Raw genomic sequence first — 11,433 nt, 5'->3', positions numbered from 1 at the left:
CTGCACACTGGCGCACAAGCGTGCGCGTGGTGTGAGAGTACAAATGTAAATTTTCATTCAAACTTTTTCCTTTGAATTTCTCAAAAAGCTTTAGCTGGTCAAAATTCAGTCTTGCCTTTTACAAAGGCAACCGGCAACCAGGTAGGGCAATGTTGAGATTACTAGAAGTAATTAGACTGCAAAATTTAACAGAAGTCTCATGTTAAAAGCTTGGCATATCATCAAAAGGACATGTCAAAAACTTTTTCATTTAGCCTGCCAACTTTGTTGACCCAAAAAAATGAGTTGCCACAACCCTGTTACAACAAATGATATTGACAGGAGCATATCCAGCAGTTTTGATACTGCCTGGACCCAGCAGCTATGCATAGCAAGCATGCGAAAACGGAACCCCTGACAGAAAGAATCGAAACCCCTCTCCTATGGCCTTTCCAACAAAAGCATTCATTCGATGCACTCTCATACATATACAAGGCCTCACAACTGACCTGATTCAATGAGAAGGGCGGACATATTGCAGGTTGGACATATTTACTCGTGTATGAATAAATCAAATACAGAACCTGAATTTGAGGATGGACACGGTACATTGATAGACTATGCTTTTACAGACTGCGGGTTCTTCCTGCAGTACTCAACAGTAACATTGACTCCTCAATGTGATATGTACACTTTCCTGTAGACCCCATCACACTAGGAGCTTTTGTAGTCCTTTGGAGTGATAGGATTACACACACACAGGGTTGATGCAAGCCAACTATACAGTGGCGTCTTCACTGACCCCCTGCCGCTTCTGCAGCACGCTGTCTGATCATCTCATTGACCGCCGCCCGACGCCGGGACTCCTGCTGTAGCTGCGTCCGCCTTAAATGCTTCCTTAAATCCCTGAACTCAAACCAATTTACACAGGTCAATACAAGGTGTAGAACAGGAACATGCATTTAAATCTTCAAATGTGGTCAAAAAGCAACTTACATGCACCGAGGCACACTGCATACAGTCTCTTTGCAGGATCGGGCATGGGCTGTTAGGAGAAACCACATCCTCTTGCAAAGCGAGCAGCCACCCACGGCTCTCTTGGCACAAGAATTACCGTGCCTAAACAAGTCTTTCATGTTCCGGCATTTTCCAAACTGACACGATGCTTCGCGACACTTCGATGCATGCACCAGCACCTCCAGCATCATCCGCAGCTATTACAGTCCAAAAAGGCACATCACATGAGTGGGTTTGATCCGATAGAGATGATGAGAGCACAAACAAAGAAAAACACCAAACTGCTTTCTTTGAGTATAGGAAAGCAATGCAACCTGAAGCATACGCTGCTTCCTAGCGTCTGCATTCACTGCACTTTGATCGCCTACAATCGTGCGGGCCACAAACTTGTGAGGATGCCTTTGGACCTCTTTACTTGAATAGCACCCATTGCAAACATCAAAATCTGAGCAGGTTTTGCATTTCCACCCCTGGCCAGCCTCTAACTCACTGTGGCAGATGGTGCAGGATGATATGAAAGCAGGCGCGTTGGGATTATGGAGGTGGTACAGAATCATCATAGAAGAATGCTTGGCCCTTCTAAGTGTATCATATTGATACTGATTCCCTTGACAAAGGCTTAGAAAAGCTTGTCGGTTGTCAAAAAATTCACTTTCCATTATCTCATCTCTGTCAAGAGTATCCATGGGTACATCTCTCACTTCCTCCTGTGAACAAAAGAATCAATTTATCATGCAAGGCTGAGAATACGGTCTTTATTGAAAGATACCCAAAAGACAAACCCCCCGCCCCCCCAAGGCTCATCGGACAGCGGGCTGGAGTTGGACAGGAGATCCCCAACCCATCAGGGGGTAAGATCTCCCCTTCCACGGGCAGGGGTTGTGTCCATCAGAACAAGTGTTCGTGCATACAAAGTTCATAGGTGCTAACCATTGACAACGCGTGCCATTCTTTCTTGCCAATGGGATGTCTTTCCTCCTCGCCCAGCTTCTCGTGCTCTTCATAACAGCTGCCACAAGAAAATCCCAATGTCCCATTATGTAGTTAGTTCAACATATCAGGACCAGACTCTACACTAAGCCCATGCTATCTCAAGATCATGGCTTTACCCACTGTGGACAAACCCTCATCATATCAAAACTTAAATCTAGCTGCTAGCAAACATAATACAAAAAGGACCTACCGATCACAGAGCTGAAAGTTATCCCCACACTGTTGGCAGAACCACCGATGACCTGAGATGATGAAGTTGCGACAACGGGAACACATATGGTGCAGATGAACCATTATAAAATCCTCTTTCATTGCCACAATCGATTGTCCCAGCTGTGATCAGCAAATATGAAAACGTCAAATGATTTTATCAACGGAAGCCAAATTGTGTTCCGAATTGTACTTTAATTACCTTATGCATTAGTTGAAGATCCTTGGACATATTGCCTGCAACCTCTGCTTGTGCTGAAGTCTTGGTCGTCCGCTTTGTGGCCACCTTCTTAGTCTTGCCCTTCCTCTGAGAGTGTAGGCCTTCCTCCTCTTCTTGGAGCTGCTGAAGTATGTCTTCAGCAGCCCCTGGCCAATAATCTCCATCAAAGTAAGGGAGGCGGGCAGCAGTTACCTTGGCTTTACATTCTCCATTCGATATGAAAAAGTAATCATACAAGTTTTTGTTGGCAGTCACGATGTTTTCCTTCTTTGCTTTTGCAATCATGCTTAGGTACCTGCAGAGGATCATACCCATCATAACCATCAAGATTGAGGCATTGTGCATGCACAGATCATGCCCAGTATAATCACACTCACGTCAGGAATTTTTCTTACAAGAAAAGCCCTACCATTCACGAAGCTTATCTGTCTTGGGAGTTTTTTGTATCTCAGGATGACAATAAAGAATATAGTCATCCCCTTTCAGAGGCGGGCATGCCCAGATGTAGCAGCTGCTAAAGCCTCGCTTTTTACAGTAGTCCAAGTAGGCAATCTGGACAATTCAAAACCATCCAAGTACAGAAAATTTCAGTTACTTAGACAGCACAAAATAAGGTCTTAACAAAACTGTTTAAAAATCAGAGAAAAGAAACAAAACTGTGTTGTAAGTACAAAGAAAGAAAGAAAGTTCATTAAAAAACCCAACTAGGGCAGAAAGACAAAACAGCCATATAAGTGCCAAAGGTACAAAGGTACAATGTGATAGGATCACAGTGCGTCCTCCACATCTGTAGCTATATAGAGGCTCTTCACTTCCACTGCCTGTGGAGGGACACTCCTGTGACTCTGGAGTGGATCTCTAGGATCTCAAGCTGTCAAGTGAAGCATCTCCTCCGACCAGTGGATCTCGGGCGTCTAGCTCACTGCACCTGGATTGCTATCTAGGGAGAAGCCCATGCATAATCTATTCCAACATTCAGTTAAATGTATCGCCCTAGGCTACTGTTAGGGTTGGGGTTTGGCAAAGAAAAAGCCAAGTATCAAGTATTTAAGTGTGGTTGTGGTTTTCAGTGAGTAAAATGTGTTCCTCTATTTTAAGTGTTTAATTGCATTATTAGTCATGTGAGCTCCTGGATTAGTTACAAAATGCTGGCCGCCTAGTTTAGCCTCCTACTAGAGGCAATCTGATGTGCGTTTTCCTTCACAACCAAGAAAACTTGCGTTTTGTTGTAAATGCTGATGTGGGACTGGATAGGACGTCTTGCTGCCTGCGTTAATGGCTCAGGATTGCATATGACAGTTGTATCCATCATACGTGTGTGAAAGACTGAGAGATGGGTGTTATGGCCTGATGCACATGTTTATATAATGTCAATGTTGCTGGCTGACTGGAGGAAACAGGCCGACCAGCCCTGTAGGGCTGGTAGTGGACGTGAAAGAGAGCTTTTACACCATGCACCCCTTAGTTTTGGTTCTCATGCTTGGTTGTGGACACCTTTTTCCCATGGCCCCCATATGTGGGTGGCCAATGTACAAGACTAGTACTGTGATCTTATGCAATCTAAAGAACCAAAAATTCCAACCATATTCAAACAAAACCGTTCATGAGCTGCTGCATCTTCACATTCCATGCATGTATAACCAGCACATGTATACAGGACACTCTTTTTGTTTTGTCTTGCCTGTAAAATTTGCCCCAAAAAACGCTTTCCCACTAGTCACTTTAAGTTTGTGTTTCTGAAGTGCAGGTGACATCTGCATGGATTGTACTCTCCTGTATCCACCATTGTTGATATATCAGCCCTTAATAAATCGTCACCCTTTAACCACACAACAAAGTCATGCCGCATTACATAGTTTGCATCTCATAAGCACTGCTGCATCTACGCACTCCAAAATTTGTCATGCAGCTCAGTCAAGGCAGACGCTCCCAACTCCAAATATCTCAGCCCTCTTCCTGTCAGCTTCAAATTTGGGACATCTCTGGCACTATAGAAAGGGCACTGACACACAAGAGGTGAACATCGACACCACGTTGTTGCAAGGAAAGATGACAGATGATTGGTTCTGCCCATTTCATTGTCCATGCAAGGATTGTGTACTACACAAGCCCTATTTTTTGTTTTATAGGCTTTTGTTTTTTCCATGTTCTATGACTTGTCATCTACAAACAGAACATATGTACTACTTTTTCTCACACCCCCTTTGGATTTTAAGTGGCAAACATTGATAGATTCTCTCTCTCTCTCTCTCTCTCTCTCTCTCTCTCTCTCTCTCTCTCTCATGATGATACTGTTATTCGAATGCACTCCTCCCACCCCTCTGTACTGGCACCTTGTAGTATTAGCCACATGGCTACTTGTACTACCCTTTCATCAACACATGTTGATAGTCTAGGTAGTTTCTTTTTCAGTTTTCAGTTTTTCCCATGGATCAGTATTTTCATGGAGTTCTTGAATTACTCGTTGGGCTCATAATCCTTTAGCCCTTGAGTCTTTTAATAAGGCCCTCTCTCTCTCTCTCTCTCTCTCTCTCTCTCTCTCTCTCTCTCTCAAGTTTTACCTAATTTGTCTCAAATGTTTGGGAGTTTCCAAATTCTAACAATTTTTAAAAAAAATCTCAAATTATTTTAATTTTCCCACAATTTTTCACTTTTCACGAAATCCTCCCGATTGCCTTCACTTTATCCCTTATACTCCTGATTTCTTTCCCCCAATTTCTTTTGATTTTTTCAATTTTCCCTTTTTTCAGTTTTCCCTAATTACTTCAACTATTTTCAGTTTTCCCTAATAACTTCAGCTTTCTCAACTTCCCAATTTTCTATTTCTCTATACCCCCAAATTAACAATGCCCCTAATTTTCCCAAATTCAACAATTTCCTTAATTTTCTTCATTCCCCCAACTGAATTCATATTTGTAATTCATAGTAGGTTATGATTTTGATGCAACAAGATACTTTCATCATATTTGTAGTAAGCTAAAAAAGCATTAATGCATCACATTTCTTTGTTTTCGTCTTTTAACAAATAAAGTGAGTTTTACCAACAACCTTACCCTAAGGCATGCTTTCATTATGCATACCAAACACCTTCGTTCAGAACCTAACATTTCTAACCACCTTGATCCCCTCACTTGAGTTCCGAATTTGTCACATGCATCATCCACATTTATTAATGATAAGTCATGCAAGTGAAATCAAGAAATCAGCCCGGGTTGTGAGCCCTCTCTATGTAGGGACAAAAAAGGCAATTAATATAAAACACGACACCAAGAACAAGCTAGCTTGCCCACCAAAGTGTGTTATGATAGAAAAGATCTTTAATATGTGTTGAAGACATTCTCAATGGTATGGCTACTTGAAAAAAAAAAAATCACATTTGCCTCCACCGTTCCATTTGCATCTTCTCATATACTCACAAAAACCACATCAAATTTTCTAGAAAGAGCCAACTAGTCCCAAATGCAACTTCACTACCGATCATAGTTACATTCCGGATTCATAAAATCCGTACATTATGTTCTGTACTTGGACCGAAACATTTCTTTTTTTTTCTAGTTTGGATCAAAAATGAAAAAAAAATGTCCCTTGTGATCTAGCAACCCATACATTACATATGTTGCCAATTCGCTTTCCAGTTTTCTATTTCTCCCAATTCTCTCAATTTTTTCTCGTTTCCCCCAATTTTTTTAAATTCTTCAGGTTTCTCCCAATAGCCCCAATTTCCTCCAATTTTATCCAAGTCACTCCAATTTCTTCCAATATCCCCCAAGTTCTCCCCATTCTCCCAATCTCTCTCCAAATTTCTCTCAATTTTTCTCCCAAATTCCCTCATTTTTTCCAATTTCTCCATTTTTCTAGAGTCACCAATACCCCCAATTTCTCCCAATTCCCCTAATTTCCTTCAATCTCCCCTGGTTTCTCCCAATTCCCTCAAATTCTCCTAAGTTTCCCAATTTTTCCCAAGTCTCTTAATTTCCCCCAATCTCATCCAATCCTCAAATTCTTCCAATCTCTCACAATTTGAATTTCCCTTCATCTGTCCTAATGTCTTCAAGCCCCTGCAATTCCCTCCATTTCTTCCTAATTCTCCAATTTCCCCCAAGTCTCCCGATTTCTCCCAATTTCCCAAAATTTGTTGTAAATTATTTAAATTCTCTTTTTATGTTTTATATTTTTTATTATATCTTTAAAAAGTTAACGTACTTAAAGATCCTATCTTGATGCATACTTTGCATACTAGTTCTATACACGTACCATACCACAATGTACCTAAAGTACTTAAACACCTTGCTACCGATTCAAAGTACAAGGTTCAAGTTTTTTGGTTATTGCAATAGGGATCTCAATTGTTGAGTCTAGTCAAAGACTAGCCAAAGATCATCTGATGTGGAACACCCCTAGAAGTAGGCTCACCTCCTAGCCATAGAGTCCATCCGGACTCACCCCCGAGCTGGAGGCCATAGCTACACCCTAGGCAGAGCTCCCTCGTGGTAAGACTCTGTGTCCCACACCACCAAGCCACACCTTGCAGGTGTCATTGAGGTGAGCAATCCTGTTGGGCCTTACGCTACAAGTCAAAATAGACGATTGTGTCTTATATAGGAGCCTAGGCTCTATACTTAGCCATACTATTATTAAAAGTGCTTTCCCATAGTTCTTTTAATCACTATGCCTCATATTTAAAGCCTTCCTTCACTTTGTGTGAAGTCGTCCCCTAACCATGCACCGCTCTAACCTTAGATTAATCCATCCTAGTGCCTAGTGTGGACGTAACATACTTTCCCCCTTAAGGACCATTGATGTCCTCAGCGATGAACTCAAGGAACTAGGCCTTCAAATATCAAATGTTTAGTATGATGATTTATGGTTCCTTAAGAATACATTCAATTTGCTCTTCTCGGATTAGTTGTTGTGGCATAGAGCTTCTCTTGCCTTAAATTTGTAAGACACTCTTGAGATGCTCTATGTGCCCTTGCAATGTTTTGCTCCAAAATAGTATATCATCTAGGAAAACCACAATAAACTTTCCCAAATTTGGACGAAGTCGATCGTTCATCATCTGCTAGAAAGTGACTAGAGCATTGGCTAACCCAAAGAGTAACACCAAGAACTCATAGTGACCATATCTAGTCCAAAAACCCATCTTTGGCACAACTTCAAATTTAATTTGAATATGGTGATATCTAGCACGAAGATCAATCTTTGAGAAGTATTTGGCTCCACGTAAACGATCAATGAGATTATCCATTCGAGGTAATGGATACCCATCCTTGATCATTAGTTTGTTTAGCCCCTTATAATCTACACATAGAAATGAATCAAGCCGTCCTTTTTCTAGATAATAATTTGCTAGGAGGTACAAACCCTCTCTCAAGATAATCATGTAATTGCCTTTGTGTCTCATCCTCCTTAGTTTAACTCAACCAATAAGGTTGCTTTGAAAACGGCTTGCTACCAAGAATTAACTCAATAGCATGATCTACCACTCAAAGAAGCCTTTCTCCATGTTGGGGACCACTCTGTTTTGGTCCTATAACCTTCTGTCCTCATCAAGAACGACTGCTATTATGCTGTCATAAGTCATCTCTCTAGACACTCTAAAAGTAGAGAGGACTTCCTTGAATCTGTCTATGTCCTCGAGACTAGAGAAGAGGACAGCCTTCTTGTCGTCTTCATCAATGTTAGCAGTGAGGGCAGCAAGTTGTTGTAATAAAGAACCAATAGTCCTTAAGTGTTCTTGAAGGGAGTGATGCTCCTTCATTTTCAATGTATAGTACTTTTGTTTCAAGAACACTTGTGAATTATTAATCTTCTTGAAAAATAGATTTTCCAACTTGTTCCATACCTCCCTTGCAGTTTTGTTGAAGTTGATGTGATGTATTAAATTATCTACAAGGCCCAGGCCAATATGGACAAGTGCTTTGTCATTGCGGTCCACCCATGCCTTGAATTATAGAGAAGTGACATCTCCCTCACGCTTCTCATCTATCCCTTTTACTACGTTCCACAAACCGTCTCTCATGAGTATAAGCCTCACTTTGGTTTGCCATGTTGGAAAATTTGCTCGGGATAATTTCTCGAAGGTGATGGCTGATCTAGACAGATCCATGATGAGTGAACTTTTGCTGTAGCTGAAAACGCAGAATAGAGAACTTCTGGCTGGACTCAGCTATCACAGTTGCATAAGAAGAGGCTGTCAGAGTGGGAGTAGACTTGGATGACCATTGACTAGTAGCAAAGGTGAGGAGGGTGCAGACTAGGCAGGTCAGCAGAGAGAACCAACGGTGACAGAGGTTGAAGGCACAGTCGACGTGGGGAGGAACAGACGCCCAGGCGGTAAAGAAACGCTGAGGGAGTTGATGAGTAGGCAGCAGCAGGCAAAGGCAAGGAAATCGTCGACAGCCAGGAAACGTGGCATCACAGGCAAGAAAATCTTTGAAGGAAGAAAACGCAGCGTTGCCGCGGGGGGGGGGGGGGGGGAGAGAGAGAGAGAGAGAGAGAGAGAGAGAGAGAGAGAGAGAGAGAGAGGAAATGGAGCCCAACCAGGTAAGGGTCCGTGGAGGCCAGCTTCGCCTGAGGGGCGGGAGGCTCAGCCGACTGAAGCGATGGTGCTCCACTCATCCCAGCCGCAGGCACCATATTATGGGCTCCACTAGGATTGGTGGCAGCACAGATGGTTGCAGCGGCGGAAGAGATGGCGCGAACGGAGACAATCGACGGCGCGCGAATGGCATGGGGCGTGCAGGGCGAACAGGCAGACGATCACACTGCTCTGATACCGATTGATGGTTCAAAGAAGCACAGCAGAGCCTAGCTGTTAAGGGGGATCGAATGTCTTCATGGCTGCAATGAAAAAGGAGAGAGAGAGAGAGAGAGAGAGAGAGAGAGAGAGAGAGAGAATGTAACAACGCTCTAGAGAGATGTGACTTTCACAACTCAATGAGTATTGTATATCATTTGGAGTACACCAAGTACATGCTTTTATAGGTTGCAAACCTTATCTTTTGACTCACACAAATCATACTCACATATGGGGACATGACACATGGCACACACTTATCTTATCCAGATAAGAGGGTGTTCACACATATAGGCACCCTTACACATACATGAGGTGTTCACACCTATACAAACACATATAGATGGTTACACACATACTGACAGGTGCACGTGGTGGACATACAGGACACGAGACTCTGAAATACCCCACACACTGTATATTCTTAATTTTGTATTTTGAAGTATTTCCAAGAACCACGCTTTCATTTGTGCACGAAGATTCTATAGCACAAAGGTTCGTAAGCCATGTCGTTTCTGTACAACGAGTGCTATGATGGCACATGGCAATCTTCCAGCTTCTATGCAGACTCCAGGTGCTGAAATCGGAAATACATGATTACTGAGTCTCACCTCCAAGGTCTCCTCTCCTGATTTGATAAGTTTCCAGAAAAATCATATGAACTTACAGCTATTTTCTGGGAGAGAGAGAGAGAGAGAGAGAGAGAGAGAGAGAGAGAGAGAGGGGTGGTCTATCCCTACACCTACATATTTAGAGAGCTAAAAACATGTGGGTTGACTCAAGCAGTCCAAATCACAATCAAAAGATTCATGAAATATAGTATACCCTAATTTTAAATAGAAGTTTCTATGAGAGCCTATCTTACCAAAATCTCGTGGTAGATGTAAGTCCGAAGAGCTTCCCCAGTTCTGGTTTTCACATCTGGTCTGAAATACTTAACAGAATCCAGATAAGAGAGATATACATGCCGGTGATTGGGTTGAGGACTCTCTGCCCCAAACTCCTGTACATACATGCCAAAAAGGCAAACTTCTACGCCTTCTATCTCCTGGAAAAGCATCAGCATCTGTACACCCCCATGGGATTAGTGTTAAGTGTAAGTCAATGGAAAAATTCACATCATTCACGAACCTCAACTTCAGCATGCATGCGAAATTAAGTGCTGAGGCTCCCCACTTGTGTCATCACATGAAACCTAGTTAGGGGAGACTCAAACCTTAGATTTGTAGAGAAAGTCTCTAGGGTAGTCTTCTTGCTGTAACAACTCTAAAAACTTTGGTTTGACCTCCAGTTTTTTGTCTACGGATGATATAACACGCACAACAAGACCCTCTGCGGTAGGGATCTGCAAGTAAAGCCACCATGCCTGTGATGTTAGCAGTACCTTATGAAACCATTTTTAGGGCAAACTCGCAGCTGTGTGTTTGTATCCTTCTGAAACAGATATCATGTACCTCTTCAGGTCTTTTGCCAAGGGATTCGGAACGCTCAGCCCTTTCTTGTTTCAACTTCCAAGCCAATCTCTCTTCCACAAAATCACTCAGCACTGTCCTTGGTAGGTCTTTAGCTCCAAGCACCGAGTTTGCAGGCTGCGGCACCCTGTCTCCTCTCTCCATTTCCGCTATACAGCAATCTGGACAGACGTACTCTGACCTCTCTTTATTGATACGAGCATTGAAGAGTACACATATTTGATGCTGCCACTTCTTGCACTTATCACACTCTACCCACTGAAAAAAATAATTCACTTAGCAACTACACTATATTAATATAAAGACAAAAACTTGTGTACCTGCATGATAGACGATAATGTTCAGCTTACCCCTTCAACTCGTTGCTCATCATTCTTCTTCTTTTCAAGCATGGACTTTTGAACCTTGAAACCATCAGTCTCCAGCATGTCAGATCGAATAGCATTATAACAAGGCCCACAAAAACTGAGGCTGTTATCACCAGATCCTGAGGTGTGATAGGTAGCATTTCGCTTTATGCGGCAGCCACACTGTGTGCAGAATATTGGTATTGGGTCAAAGCAAAGATACTCTACAGCACAAGCTGAACAAGCTGAAGGAGACATGTGATGCTCCATGGCTTGATTCTTCTCAGCCTTCCCTTTGCTCTGCCCCCAACATACACACAAACAACAAACAGATAAGTAATCACAACTATTTCCACTCACTAATCAATAACAAAAACATGGACAAACAGATAAGTA

General features: G+C 42.4%; 1 protein-coding gene across 5 annotated transcripts in view; it reads right to left on the bottom strand.

Moving 5' to 3' along the window:
• Positions 1–202: 202 nt before the first annotated feature.
• LOC147634906 (histone acetyltransferase HAC1-like) overlaps positions 203–11,433 on the bottom strand; it is a 31,008-nt gene continuing 19,777 nt past the window's right edge. For all 5 annotated transcript variants that reach the window (XM_086804144.1, XM_086804142.1, XM_086804146.1 and 2 more), the window contains 11 exons: positions 11,041–11,337; positions 10,673–10,948; positions 10,435–10,563; positions 10,084–10,284; positions 2,829–2,971; positions 2,402–2,714; positions 2,180–2,322; positions 1,927–2,005; positions 1,311–1,703; positions 976–1,193; positions 203–885 (listed from right to left, as the gene is read on the bottom strand). In XM_086804144.1, coding sequence (XP_086660270.1) covers positions 774–885; positions 976–1,193; positions 1,311–1,703; positions 1,927–2,005; positions 2,180–2,322; positions 2,402–2,714; positions 2,829–2,971; positions 10,084–10,284; positions 10,435–10,563; positions 10,673–10,948; positions 11,041–11,337 — 2,304 coding nt within the window. In that variant the 3' untranslated portion in view covers positions 203–773. The remainder of the gene's footprint in view (positions 886–975; positions 1,194–1,310; positions 1,704–1,926; positions 2,006–2,179; positions 2,323–2,401; positions 2,715–2,828; positions 2,972–10,083; positions 10,285–10,434; positions 10,564–10,672; positions 10,949–11,040; positions 11,338–11,433) is intronic.

Source organism: Cibotium barometz, chromosome 10 (assembly GCF_041138505.1).
Source record: "Cibotium barometz isolate CiBa-2024 chromosome 10, ASM4113850v1, whole genome shotgun sequence".
NCBI classification, from domain to species: Eukaryota; Viridiplantae; Streptophyta; class Polypodiopsida; order Cyatheales; family Cibotiaceae; genus Cibotium; species Cibotium barometz.
Note: the sequence above shows the minus strand (reverse complement) of the source record. Positions and strands in the feature narration are given on the sequence as shown.